Source organism: Pleurodeles waltl, chromosome 12, assembly GCF_031143425.1.
Source record: "Pleurodeles waltl isolate 20211129_DDA chromosome 12, aPleWal1.hap1.20221129, whole genome shotgun sequence".
NCBI lineage: Eukaryota > Metazoa > Chordata > Amphibia > Caudata > Salamandridae > Pleurodeles > Pleurodeles waltl.
In genome coordinates, this window is record NC_090451.1 from 41,749,462 (window position 1) to 41,764,735 (window position 15,274).

Genomic DNA, 15,274 nt, shown 5'->3' on the forward strand with positions numbered 1-15,274 from the left:
AGCCTCAAAGCTGTTCAAAGCTACCAGCATATTGAAAACCTTAAAACTGCCTGTCTGTCTCTCACACTTCAGCATCCAACACACTGCTATATGCTGCATCCCATAACACGATAAATGCACCTTGGTGGTCATCATGAACAAAATATGGAAACACTTCCCACACAGGATCAAAACACAGACAATATCCTTCCAACCACATAGCCTACACGGTGTAGCATGCTACTCATATAGGCAAGCACTTCAGCGCCCCACGTAGGCGTGGTAAGCGCTATATAAATTATGCAATACAGGAAGCATCAGTGGAAGGACACAAACTGTGACAGCCATGAGAATAAAGGGACAAGAACAGCAAAAAATAGCATTACTATGTGAAACTGTTAACTTTCATAACCACAGTCTCCAAGATAGGACAGGGCAAAGCAAGCTTAAGTATGATTACAGCACAGAAAACAGAGACCAACACACCATTTTGGTAGGTTTGGAGACCAGACTACTGTCTTCTCCATAGATTCCCAGGGAAACCCAGCTCTCACAACAAAGTTGTAAACTGTGATGTCTAAGTTTTTCCACAAGGAAGTGAGGTTGCACAAATAATTATTATCCAGCAATATTTCAATTAAGTCTACCCATAACCTAATTGTATTAGGCCTAAATAGAGTTCACATAGCTACAGAAAGTTTCTTATCTAATGATAATAAAAGATCAATTGCAAAGTGTTTACATATCTAGCACTCCAAACTACACCAATTACTGACATCACCCACCTTTGGATTAACCCAAAATAAAAATATAGTGGGGGCTGATGCAATTGTGGTTAATACTACACCCAGTTAGACCAAATTTCCCTTTCCGTGTTTATCTGTTCATATGGATCTTCAGTGTTTTTTAGCTTGTTTGTAACATTACAGGGAAGGACGAGCCATATGCAAATCAGTTGGGAGAACAGCAAAGGGGGCATTCAGCCCAAACTTGCAGGCAATGCCCTGTTACGCGTACAAAACAGTGAGACATGAACAGGCTAACCTTTACATGTTACATACACTACAAGTATAGATAAAACTGCCATGGATATATGTAACTAAGGGCCAGATGAAGCAAAATGCTAATTTGCGACTTGCAAATTGCGAGTCCCTGCGACTCGCAATTTGCAACTCGCAAATTGGTATGCAGTACGGTGTCTCAGACACCGTCTGCGACTCGCTATGGGGTCGCAATGACCCACCTCATTAATATTCATGAGGTGGGTCGCTAATTGCGGCCCCATAGCGAGTCTAGGCACTCGCAAACATGGAGGCCTGCTGTCGTCAGCAGACCTCCATGTTCGTGACTGCTTTAAATAAAGCAGTTTTTTTTTTTTTTAAGTGTAGCCCGTTTTCCTTAAAGGAAAACGAGCTGCACTTAAAAAAAAAAACGAAACCTTTCGTTTCGGTTTTCTTTCAGGGCAGGTAGTGGTCCCTTGGACCACTACCTACCCTGAAAAAATATTTGTGGGTCCATTCACAAAGTGGAAGGGGTCCCATGGGGACCCCTTCCAATTTGCGAGTGGGTTACCATCCACTTGAAGTGGATGGTAACTGCGACACCATTTGCGACCGCATATCCGCATATGCGGTCGCAAATGGTATTGCATACCACTCAGAATCGCAAATAGGAAGGGAACACCCCTTCCTATTTGCGATTCTGAAATGCATATTGCGAGTCGGTACCGACTCGCAATATGCATTTCTGCATTGGGAAATGCGAATAGCGAGTCGCAAACGGCAATTTGTGCCGTTTGCGACTCGCTATTTGTTTCCTGCATCTGGCCCTTACTGAAGAAAATATACAAAGATTGTATCAGCATATATTTCGGAGCCATGAAATGAAATGCCATGCCAAAGATTCCACAATTATTGCAGTGCAGCCATGGCAAACCTAGATAGATGCTGTCAAGTGAAGTACATCAAAACCATCTCTACGAAGGCGGGGATGGGCAAGCACAATGCATGGTCTACTTACGAAAAATGTGGGTTATTTGCCAGCTTATCTGCATGGAATGCATCCATTCCAAGTCCCATATCCACCACAAACCGGGCAAGTTTCTCAACGCAATCCTTGGTATTTTCATCTACTGCAGGTAACAAAAAAAATCATGGTCAAATATGGAATTTTTCTCAACTTCTCATAGAGAAAATTACAGCTTGGGATATTTTGCCAATTTATTGCATCTTCATCGAAAAATATAACATCCAAGAAGTTTGCATAGCCCTTTGTTGACACTGAAGAGCACCAGAAGAAAATCTGGTCACTAATCACAATACATCCATTTGTTTCAATTTCAAAACAGATGATATATATGGAAAATGTCACTTACCCAGTGTACATCTGTTCGTGGCATGAGTCGCTGCAGATTCACATGCTGTGCACAGTCCGCCGTCTGGTGTTGGGCTCGGAGTGTTACAAGTTGTTTTTCTTCGAAGAAGTCTTTTCGAGTCACGAGACCGAGGGACTCCTCCCACTTCGATTCCATTGCGCATGGGCGTCGACTCCATCTTAGATTGTTTTTCCCGCAGAGGGTGAGGTAGGAGTTGTGTAGTAATAGTGCCCATGCAATGGAATGAATACGTATGTACATAATAAAGGTTAAAGTAATATATTTACAAATGTACAAATGTTGAAGATCTACTTCTAAACGGCTACAGGCTCCCGGGGAGGCGGGTGGGCGCATGTGAATCTGCAGCGACTCATGCCACGAACAGATGTACACTGGGTAAGTGACATTTTCCGTTCGGTGGCATGTGTAGCTGCAGATACACATGGTGTGCACCGACTAGTAAGCAGTTATCTCCCCAAAAGCGGTGGTTCAGCCTGTAGGAGTTGAAGTAGTTTGAAATAATGTTCTTAGTACAGCCTGACCTACTGTGGCTTGTTGTGCAGTTAACACATCTACACAGTAGTGCTTGGTAAATGTATGAGGCGTAGACCATGTTGCTGCCTTACATATTTCGTTCATTGGAATATTTCCTAGAAAGGCCATGGTAGCCCCTTTCTTTCTGGTTGAGTGTGCCTTTGGTGTAATAGGCAGCTCTCTCTTTGCTTTAAGATAGCAGGTTTGAATACACTTAACTATCCACCTAGCAATGCCTTGTTTTGAAATTGGATTTCCTGTATGAGGTTTTTGAAAGGCAATAAATAGTTGTTTTGTTTTTCTAATTAGTTTCGTTCTGTCAATGTAGTACATTAGTGCTCTTTTGATGTCTAATGTATGTAGTGCTCTTTCAGCTACAGAATCCGGTTGTGGGAAGAACACTGGTAATTCCACTGTTTGATTCAAGTGGAACGGTGAGATAACCTTTGGTAAAAAGTTAGGATTTGTTCTTAGAACTACTTTATTTTTATGTATCTGAATAAATGGTTCTTGTATGGTAAATGCTTGAATCTCGCTCACTCTTCTTAGAGATGTGATGGCAATCAAAAATGCAACTTTCCACGTTAAGTATTGCATTTCACAAGAATGCATGGGCTCGAAAGGTGGACCCATGAGTCTTGTTAAGACAATGTTGAGGTTCCATGAAGGAACAGGTGGTGTTCTTGGTGGTATGATTCTCTTTAAGCCTTCCATAAACGCTTTAATGACTGGTATTCTAAATAGTGAAGTTGAATGAGTAATTTGTAGGTAGCTGATATTGCGGTGAGATGTATTTTTATGGAAGAGAAAGCTAGATTTGATTTTTGCAAATGTAGTAAATATCCTACTATATCCTTTGGAGATGCGTGTAATGGCTGAATTTGATTATTGTGGCAGTAATACACGAATCTTTTCCACTTGTTTGCGTAGCAGTGTCTAGTGGTAGGTTTTCTAGCTTGTTTTATGACCTCCATACATTCTTGTGTGAGGTGCAAGTGTCCGAATTCTAGGATTTCAGGAGCCAAATTGCTAGATTCAAAGATGCTGGATTTGGATGTCTGATCTGTTGTTTGTGTTGTGTTAACAGATCTGGTTTGTTGGGTAGTTTGATATGAGGTACTACTGACAGGTCTAGTAGTGTTGTGTGCCAAGGTTGCCTCGCCCATGTTGGTGCTATTAGTATGAGTTTGAGTTTGTTTTGACTCAACCTGTTTACTACATATGGAATGAGAGGGAGAGGGGGAAAAGCGTATGCAAAGATCCCTGACCAGTTCATCCATAGAGCATTGCCTTGGGATTGATCTTGTGGGTACCTGGATGCGAAGTTTTGGCATTTTGAGTTTTCCTTTGTTGCAAATAGATCTATTTGAGGCGTTCCCCAAATTTGAAAGTAATTGTTTAGTATTTGGGGGTTGTAGGAAGTTGGCTCTGTATGTGCTATTTCAAAGTAAGGAATAGCATGCACAGAGTCCAAGGGTTCCCCTTAGAGGTAAAATAGTGGTAAAAATAGATAATACTAATGCTCTATTTTGTGGTAGTGTGGTCGAGCAGTAGGCTTATCCAAGGAGTAGTGTTAAGCATTTGTTGTACATACACATAGACAATAAATGAGGTACACACACACTCAGAGACAAATCCAGCCAATAGGTTTTGTATAGAAAAATATCTTTTCTTAGTTTATTTTAAGAACCACAGGTTCAAATTTAACATGTAATATCTTGTTTGAAAGGTATTGCAGGTAAGTACATTAGGAACTTTGAATCATTTCAATTGCATGTATACTTTTCAAGTTATTCACAAATAGCTATTTCAAAAGTGGACACAGTGCAATTTTCACAGTTCCTGGGGGAGGTAAGTTTTTGTTAGTTTTACCAGGCAAGTACGACACTTACAGGGTTCAGTTCTTGGTCCAAGGTAGCCCACCGTTGGGGGTTCAGAGCAACCCTAAAGTTACCACACCAGCAGCTCAGGGCCGGTCAGGTGCAGAGTTCAAAGTGGTGCCCAAAACGCATAGGCTCCAATGGAGAGAAGGGGGTGCCCCGGCTCCAGGCTGCCAGCAGGTAAGTACCCGCGTCTTCGGAGGGCAGACCAGGGGGGTTTTGGAGGGCACCGGGGGGGACACAAGCCCACACAGAAATTTCTCCCTCAGCGGCGCGGGGGCGGCCGGGTGCAGTGTTAGAACAAGCGTCGGGTTCGCAATGGAAGTCAATGAGAGATCAAGGGATCTCTTCAGCGCTGCAGGCAGGCAAGGGGGGGCTTCCTCGGGGAAACCTCCACTTGGGCAAGGGAGAGGGACTCCTGGGGGTCACTTCTGCAGTGAAAGTCCGGTCCTTCAGGTCCTGGGGGCTGCGGGTGCAGGGTCTTTTCCAGGCGTCGGGACATAGGTTTCAGAGAGTCGCGGTCAGGGGAAGCCTCGGGATTCCCTCTGCAGGTGGCGCTGTGGGGGCTCAGGGGGGACAGGTTTTGGTACTCACAGTCGTAGAGTAGTCCGGGGGTCCTCCCTGAGGTGTTGGTTCTCCACCAGCCGAGTCGGGGTCGCCGGGTGCAGTGTTGCAAGTCTCACGCTTCTTGCGGGGAGATTGCAGGGGTCTTTAAAGCTGCTCCTTTGGATAAAGGTGCAGTCTTTTTGGAGCAGGTCCGCTGTCCTCGGGAGTTTCTTGTCGTCGTCGAAGCAGAGCAGTCCTCAGAGGATTCAGAGGTCGCTGGTCCCTTTGGAAGGCGTCGCTGGAGCAGAGTTCTTTGGAAGGCAGGAGACAGGCCGGTGAGTTTCTGGAGCCAAGGCAGTTGTTGTCTTCTGGTCTTCCTCTGCAGGGGTTTTCAGCTAGGCAGTCCTTCTTCTTGTAGTTGCAGGAATCTAAATTCTAGGTTCAGGGAGAGCCCTTAAATACTAAATTGAAGGGCGTGTTTAGGTCTGGGGGGTTAGTAGCCAATGGCTACTAGCCCTGAGGGTGAGTACACCCTCTTTGTGCCTCCTCCCAAGGGGAGGTGGTCACATCCCTAATCCTATTGGGGGAATCCTCCATCTGCAAGATGGAGGATTTCTAAAAGTTAGAGTCACCTCAGCTCAGGACACCTTAGGGGCTGTCCTGACTGGCCAGTGACTCCTCCTTGTTATTCTCATTATTTTCTCCGGCCTTGCCGCCAAAAGTGGGGGCCGGGGCCGGAGGGGGCGGGCAACTCCACTAGCTGGAGTGTCCTGCGGTGCTGTGACAAAGGGGTGAGCCTTTGAGGCTCACCGCCAGGTGTTACAGCTCCTGCCTGGGGGAGGTGTTAGCATCTCCACCCAGTGCAGGCTTTGTTACTGGCCTCAGAGTGACAAAGGCACTCTCCCCATGGGGCCAGCAACATGTCTCTAGTGTGGCAGGCTGCTGGAACCAGTCAGCCTACACAGATAGTCGGTTAAGTTTCAGGGGGCACCTCTAAGGTGCCCTCTGTGGTGTATTTTACAATAAAATGTACACTGGCATCAGTGTGCATTTATTGTGCTGAGAAGTTTGATACCAAACTTCCCAGTTTTCAGTGTAGCCATTATGGTGCTGTGGAGTTCGTGTAAAACAGACTCCCAGACCATATACTCTTATGGCTACCCTGCACTTACAATGTCTAAGGTTTTGCTTAGCCACTGTAGGGGCACAGTGCTCATGCACTGGTACCCTCACCTATGGTATAGTGCACCCTGCCTTAGGGCTGTAAGGCCTGCTAGAGGGGTGTCTTACCTATACTGCATAGGCAGTGAGAGGCTGGCATGGCACCCTGAGGGGAGTGCCATGTCGACTTACTCATTTTGTTCTCACTAGCACACACAAGCTGGTAAGCAGTGTGTCTGTGCTGAGTGAGGGGTCTCTTAGGGTGGCATAATACATGCTGCAGCCCTTAGAGACATTCCCTGGCATCAGGGCCCTTGGTACCAGAGGTACCAGTTACAAGGGACTTACCTGGGTGCCAGGGTGTGCCAATTGTGGAATCAAAAGTACAGGTTAGGGAAAGAACACTGGTGCTGGGGCCTGGTTAGCAGGCCTCAGCACACTTTCAATTCAAAACATAGCATCAGCAAAGGCAAAAAGTCAGGGGGTAACCATGCCAAGGAGGCATTTCCTTACAGGGGTGAATTTCCCATTCGTGGGTTTGTTGGTGATCTCGAGAGAGATTGTCTGCCAACTGGTTCTGAATCCCTGGAATAAATTGTGCAATTAGGCGAATGTGGTTGTGAATCACCCAATGCCATATTTTCTGTGTTAGGAGGCAAAACTGTGTCGAGTGTGTCCCTCCTTGTTTGTTTAGATAATACATTGTTGTCATGTTGTCTGTTTTGACAAGGATGTATTTTTGTGTTATTATGGGTTGAAATGCTTTCAGCGCTAGAAATACTGCTAACATTTCCAAGTGATTTATGTGAAACTGTCTCTGATGTATGTCCCATTGTCCTTGGATGCTGTGTTGATTGAGGTGTGCTCCCCACCCTGTCATGGAAGCATCTGTTGTTATGACGTATTGTGGCACTGGGTCTTGCAAAGGCCGCCCTCGGTTTAAATTTGTACTGTTCCACCATAGAAGCGAGATGTATGTTTGGCGGTCTATCAACACCAGATCTAGAAGTTGACCCTGTGCTTGTGACCATTGTGATGCTAGGCACTGTTGTAAGGGTCGCATGTGCAATTTTGCGTTTGGGACAATGGCTATGCATGAAGACATCATGCCTAGTAGTTTCATTACCATTCTGACTTGTATCTTTTGTGTTGGATACATGGCCTGTATTACTTTGTGAAATGTTTGAACCCGTTGTGGACTTGGAGTGGCAATCCCTTTTGTTGTGTTGATTGTCGCTCCTAAGTATTGCTACGTTTGACACGGCAAAAGGTGTGACTTTGCGTAGTTGATGGAGAAACCTAGCCTGTGAAGGGTTTGTATGACATATTTTGTGTGCTGTGAACACTGTTTTAGCGTGTTGGTTTTGATTAACCAGTCGTCTAAGTACGGGAACACATGTATTTGCTGCCTTCTGATATGTGCAGCTACTACTGCCAGGCATTTTGTAAGAACTCTTGGCGCAGTTGTTATTCCGAATGGCAACACTTTGAATTGGTAATGTATTCCTTGGAATACGAACCTTAGGTATTTCCTGTGTGAAGGATGTATTGGTATATGGAAATACGCATCTTGTAGATCTAATGTTGTCATGTAGTCTTGCTGTTTGAGCAGTGGGATTACATCTTGTAATGTGACCATGTGAAAGTGGTCTGATTTTATGTAGGTATTTAGTGTTCTGAGATCTAGTATTGGTCTCAGAGTTTTGTCCTTTTTGGGTATTAGAAAGTACAGTGAGTAAACTCCTGTGTTTTTTTGTTGAATTGGTACTAATTCTATTGCGTCCTTTTGTAGCAATGCTTGAACTTCTAGTCCTAGAAGATCTATATGTTGTTTTGACATATTGTGTGTTTTCGGTGGGACGTTTGGAGGGAATTGGCGAAATTCTATGCAATAACCATGCTGGATAATTGCTAAGACCTAAGTGTCTGTTGTTATTTCCTCCCAAAGTTTGTAAAATTGGCTTAGTCTTCCCCCCACAGGTGTTATGTGATGGGGTTGTGTGACTTGTGAGTCACTGCTTATTTTGAGGGGTTTTGGGGCCTTGGAATTTTCCTCTATTTTTTGGGAATTGGCCCCCTCTAAATTGCCCCCGAAAACCTCCCCTCTGATATTGACCCTGGTAGGTAGGCCTTGTTTGTGAGGTTGTGGTTTCTGTGGGTTGACCTCGAAACCCTCCCCTAAAAGGTGTTTTCCGAAATGTGCCTCTGCTCTGCGGGGAGTAGAGTGCGCCCATGGCTTTGGCTGTATCGGTGTCCTTTTTGAGTTTTTCGATGGCAGTGTCTACCTCCGGCCCAAACAATTGCTGTTCATTAAACGGCATATTGAGCACAGCCTGCTGGATTTCCGGTTTGAGCCCAGAAGTGCGCAGCCATGCGTGCCTTCATATTGTGACTGCAGTGTTTATTGTCCTTGCAGCTGTATCTGCTGCATCCATGGAAGACCGTATCTGATTATTTGAGATACTTTGTCCCTCTTCCACCACCTGTTGCGCTCTTTTTTGGAACTCCTTGGGTAAGTGTTCGATGAAATGTTGCATTTCATCCCAATGAGCCCGGTCGTATCTTGCCAAAAGTGCTTGTGAATTGCCAATACGCCACTGATTTGCTGCTTGTGCTGCAACTCTTTTTCCCGCAGCATCAAATTTGCGGCTCTCTTTGTCTGGAGGTGGTGCGTCGCCTGAGGTATGAGAGTTGGCTCTCTTACGAGCTGCCCCCACAACTACTGAGTCTGGTGTTAGTTGTGTTGTAATATATATTGGATCCGTGGGCGGTGGCTTATATTTTTTCTCCACCCTCGGAGTTATGGCTCTGCCTTTAACTGGATCCTGAAAAATTTGTTTTGAATGTCTTAGCATTCCTGGGAGCATGGGAAGGCATTGATACTGGCAATGGGTGGAGGATAGGGTGTTAAAGAGAAAGTCATCCTCAATTGGTTCCGAATGTAAGGAGACATTGTGAAACTCGGCTGCCCTTGCGACCACCTGTGTATAGGATGTACTGTCCTCAGGTGGTGACGGTTTTGTAGGATAAGAGTCTGGGCTATTGTCAGACACTGGAGCATCATAGAGGTCCCATGCATCGGGATCATCCTGACTCATTGTGGTATGAGCTGGTGAATGCATCAGTGGTGGAGTTGTTGCTGGTGATGCATGTATTGATGGTGGTGGAGACGGTGGTGGGGTTGTTTTCCTTGCCACCTTTGCCTGTGGTTGCTTGTCCTTTTGTTGAAAGGCAAGTTTCCTCTTTATTTTGATTGGGGGAAGAGTGGTTATCTTCCCTGTGTCCTCATGAATATGAAGCCTTCTTTGTGTGTAGTCAGGCTCTACAGCTTGAAGCTCCTCTCCAAATCTATGTAATTGGGAGGTTAATCCTTGTCCCTCTGTATAGGAACTACTTTTCGGCTCCGATGCTAGCTGTTTCGGAATCGAAACCTTTTCGGAAGTCTTTTTAGGCTCCGAAGAAACCTTCTTTGTTTTCGGCGTGGTGTCTCGGTGCCGAAATTCTTCGGTGCCGCTGTCTCTGTGCCGAAGTTTCTCAGAGCCGCTGTCTCGGCTCCGAGGTTGCTGTGTGGTGGTATCTCGACCAGAGTCAGATGACTTCGACACCAGCATGCCCTTTTTCGGTGCCTTGGATGGGTCACCTATTTTTCGGGTTAAGCCATGGCCTGTTGGCGGTGGCGTCCCCAGGGCTTTTGTAGACTTCTCGTGAGTCTTGATTTTCGACGACTTACTCACGGTTTTGGTTGTTTCTTCGGCATCGAGTTCTTCCGAATCAGACTCGCGGACGGAGAAAGCTTCTTCTTCCTCCACGAAACGATCTTGACCTGTCGGCGTGGACGCCATTTGTAGTCTCCTGGCTCTTCGGTCTCTCAGCGTCTTCCTCGACCGAAACGCTAGACAGGCTTCACAAGTATCCTCCTTGTGCTCGGGGGACAAGCACAAGTTACAGACCAGATGGTGATCTGTATACGGATACTTGTGATGGCATTTTGGGCAGAAACGGAATAGGGTCCGTTCCATGAGCCTTGAAGTCGCACGTGGCCGGGCCGAACAGGCCCCGACGGGGGATGGAAAAAACCCCGAAGGGCCACCGGAGCTCTTCAAAATTCGGTGTCGATTTGTTCTAACTAACCCGATACCGAACGCAAACTATACCGACGTTTTTTTTTTCCGAGATTCTAACTAACTTTCCGACCCGAAACACAGAGCGAAAAGGAACACCTCCAAACCCGATGGCGGAAAAAAACAATCTAAGATGGAGTCGACGCCCATGCGCAATGGAATCGAAGTGGGAGGAGTCCCTCTGTCTCGTGACTCGAAAAGACTTCTTCGAAGAAAAACAACTTGTAACACTCCGAGCCCAACACCAGACGGCGGACTGTGCACAGCATGTGTATCTGCAGCTACACATGCCATCGAACATATATATATATATATGTATATATATCCCTTCTATATTCGCCTGTTGAAAAACGTTATAAAATGAAATCAGACACCTGACGGCAGCAATAACTGGGGTGTACTTCAAGCCACCAACTACTACTCTTAATCTGAGTAAGACGAGACAGCTGGTGTGGATTTTAACCTGCAGTTGTGTAACAGTTTTAAGGTCTCCTTGAAAGTGGGAAGATATTCATCTTGCAGCTAATGTGAAGGAGCTGAAACCGCTACTAATAAAACTGCAAAATCAAAGATCCTGGATGACAGAGTGGAATAAGTGTTAGCAAAGCCAATAGGTCTCGCCTTTGAAAGGCATTAATTAATGTTTTAGATTTCACGCTGCTTGTTTTTGAAGCTGAACAGCATCGCCAAAAAGGAAAAAAAGGAAAAATGATCATCCTTGGTAAAGAAGAACATAGGCACAATGTCCTGACTCGATGTGATGATATATATATTCATCACCATGCATGCACACATATGCGTTATAATGTTGGTGTGTCCTTTTTTGTTTAGTTTGAATGAACTATTCCAAGTTCGGGGACACCCATCATGGAGCTGAAAATTAAATAAGACAAAAGGCGAGTGTGCATTACAGAGGCAGGACTGGCCCAGTGGCAATTTTCAGTTGCTAGGCCATCCAGAAAAGAAGAAAACAAAATTTACAACTGTGGGATAATGAATAATATTGTGCTCAAATTATACTGCTCTGCAGGATGGGTTATATTATTGTGCAGTGCAGCATCTATTCCTATGTATTACACAAAGAAAACACAAGTAAACAGAATTGCACGTTCCAATGGACCAAACCAAGCAAAAAGTAACCCTTGTTAGACATGATATCACCAACGTGTCCTGACTTTGTGCGCAAAAGCAGGTAGTCCCCTCCTTATAATGGGAAGTATTAAACTACAAGCCTGGGATTGCAGTCTGCTGCTAGTCTGAAGCCCAGGATAGCATCAGGTGTCCTTATCATGTCAGGCCACTTGGCAACTATTTCATGGTGCCACAGATTGGGCAGGTAAATAATTCCAGCTGGTAAAGTCATGTTGGCTAAAAAGCTATGACTGGCTGAAGGTGTTGTGTATGAGGCCCCATTGCAGTTATGCCATCGGCATACTAACCACTCTGACTCAAGCTAGGAAGTGCCTGAAGTTAATTCAAATCATGGTTTGGAACACCCTCATCTAAAAATAAACAACATTCTTATTAAAATAAAATGCAATTTTTAACGGCTCTTACACAAGAGAAAGTATGTGAGGTGGTTCTGCTCTTTGGTAATGAGAAAATCAGTTGCCTTTTTTTCCTGTTTGTAATGGGCAATAGTTGAGTTCCTTAAGGAAAGGAATATTACTGTTAAGACAGCCCAGGGCTAGGCATCCGCCGTGTCACAAGAAACTCGAGTGCTGCTTGTTTGTTACTAAGGAGAAAAGCCAGGGTCAGCGTGGCTGGTTGCTACTGTAGAGCATGATGCTATTTATCTGACCATCAGAAAATTTGCACAGATTTGATTAGCTGTTTATCAGTGATTGTACACAGCACCTGCAGTGATATTTGTATTTTGAGCACTGACTCCGGTCGCACCACTTTGCACTTGGCTTAGCTGTCCACCTGACGGTCACAAGTTAAAGACTCAATTTTGTATTCAGCTTAGCCTTAGCTTCACTACCACGTTAAAAGGTGCAAGTATTTTTCTGTACAAAACACATTATGCAATGTGCTTTCTCATTCACGTTTATTCTGCGTGTCTGTGTGTTCTTTCTCCCCAAGGGCTAGGACATAACGGGGACGAGTAAGTCAGTCAGCAGGATAAGGATGTACTAGGATGATGTTTATGGTACGGCAGGGAACGGTTTAGTTTTGGGAGGGACACCTTATGAACTTGGCCATTTCCAACGTGTTTCTTTCAAAGCTGACCTGAAGTAGCTCTGAATAACAGGGAGCGGGGGAGGTTTTCTAGAACTCCCCCCTCTGGCTTGTTTTAGGTATATAAGAGACCCAGCATTGACAGTGGGAGATTCAGAGACTTCGGTCAGGATTTTAACGTTGAATGTCTGACACCCCATGAAGGTAGATCTCTCTCTCTTCCGCAGCCGATCTCGGAGTCTTCGGCTTGAAGCTACTGAAGAAAGATGAAGAACCAGATGGGCCCCATGGTGATGAATTTTTATTAATTATTTGCTTTGCATTGTGTGTGTGAGATATATAATATATATATATATATATATATATATATATATATATATATATATATATATAGGTATTTGTATCTTTGCATGTATATACTTGCTGTTTATAGATTGAAGATTCTTTGTACATGTTCTCACTTTATTGTTGCGCACATTTTAATGGTACACCTTCGGTTGCACTGACCTTCCTGACGAGCCTTGCAGAGTGATTTAAAAAATGTGTTCTTTAGACTAAGAAGTGCATTCCAGAGATTCATTTTGACTCTTTTCAGTGTGTTTATTTAGCTCGATCAGCACGAAAGCAAAAACACTTTGGCGTAGGTCGGCCGGGGGGAAGGAATTATAAGTTGAAAGTGTACGTTTAAAAGTGAAAATATGTTTGGAAAGAAGTCTAAAGCATCTGCACCAAAAAACGTGTGTGAAAAGAGTGTTTCTCAAATTCCTGGAAGGTGCCAGGGACCCTACGATGTATTAGCTAATTAATTAGCTATTTTATCTGAGAAATGGGATGAATGCTTCAATAAAGCAGAACCATCAGATCTTTTGTCTTGTTTAAGAAAAGTTCCTGTTGAAGAGAATGATCTTTCAGTTCTTGGCAGACGGGGTGGATACTTTTGTCTGCCTACAGGAAAATGCATGAAAAATGTAAACAGAGAGAGAGAACCAACAATTAGAAAAGCAACTTGTTGACTCAAAAAATACTGTAACCATGTTGTCTTGTCAGAATAAATTATTGCAAGATAAGGCAGATATGTATCAAACCATCGCAGAACGTGCTGCAGTCAAAGTGGCTCAAAATAAATATCGTAAACGTAGAGGAAGGATATATCAGAAAAAAGGTTCATTTAGTCATTGCTAATGCTGGCTTGGACTGTTGCCCAGATTCGTCTTGGGATACCGACATTTGGACTGGCAGTGACCTTTCAAACTCTAGAGATGAGGAGAGTAAAAGAGGTGGGGGCCAGGGGGACCTAGAGAAGCAGAATGCAGTGCGTGCACAGCCAATATTTAGACGAAAATTGCAGCACTCGACACAAAATCCGGCAGGGGTTGAAATGAATTCCTTAAAAGATTACACACAGCAAGAAATCAATGATATCATAGAAGGATTTAAGAAACGGGCGGGAGAGTCAGTACTTACCTGGATGGTGCGATTGTTCGATTGTAGCGCTTCGAGGTTGATGCTTGATATAGGAGACTCTTCAAATGTTGTACTCATAGCTCAGACCCCCTCATAAGAGAGCAGTTTAGAAGTTTTCAGAGTCTACACCAAATCACCCTGCTGCAGTTAGCCTCTGAGGGGTGTAACCATAAGTACCCAACAGAATCAGATTAGCCACCTAATGATAAGCCCTGGTACACCTTAAGACACGCAATGCAAAGTCTTAAAGAGGAAAGTATGAAAGCTGCAATTTTCCTGAATAATACACACCATCTGCTAGATGGAAAACTCGCTGTTTCAGTGCGCAACAGAATTATTCGCCTTGCTCCGCCAGCCTACAAACAAGTAATCATGACTTTCCTAATTAATCAGACAGGGGAGGCTTTTAAAGCTGTGCTAGAGGCTGTCAGAGAGTTAGGGGATTTAAGACAATGGGACAAACCTGAGAGATCTTCAAGATCTGAGGGTCGAACTGATAACAATAGAGTGTCCAGGACAGACATGTTTATGGCATTACTAAACGATGGTGTCAGCAAAGAACAGGGAGATGTAACGTAAAAGGAGTTTGGATTGTAAGGAAGGTAGCAGAAAGATAAACAAGCAAGATAATAAACATGGAACGCAGAGCCAGCCACCGTTACCAGAGGAAGGAAAAGAAAGGGAGAGAAATGTTTCCTCACAAGAGAGGGAGGAAAATGTGGACAGTCACTGGTTAACTCTTGAGAACAGGGATGGAGGCGAGCTTGCTCGCAAATGTGAAAGCATATATCTAGACCTCGCTTGGGCAAAAGTTGACAGATTTAAAATCAGACTAGGAAACTGGCCAAGCTCAGGTAAAAAGTTGGGCTTGTCAAGATAACAGACCTCATGTTGATTTAGAAATACACTGGAGACATAAAAATGTGCGAGCCTCAGTTGACACCGGGGCGGAGGCCCCTTTGATTTATGGAAACCCTAGAAAGTTTAATGGACTGCATTACACTATCACAGGGTTGGGGGAAAGGCATACCCCT

At 44.4% G+C, this 15,274-nt stretch overlaps 1 protein-coding gene across 4 annotated transcripts in view; it reads right to left on the bottom strand.

Annotated features, from left to right (window-relative positions):
- The window catches only part of LOC138267440 (microtubule-associated protein futsch-like), a 164,707-nt gene that overhangs the window by 84,847 nt on the left and 64,586 nt on the right, over nt 1–15,274 (bottom strand). For all 4 annotated transcript variants that reach the window (XM_069216377.1, XM_069216378.1, XM_069216375.1 and 1 more), the window contains exon 4: nt 1,999–2,110. In XM_069216377.1, the coding sequence (XP_069072478.1) occupies nt 1,999–2,110 (112 nt within the window). The remainder of the gene's footprint in view (nt 1–1,998; nt 2,111–15,274) is intronic.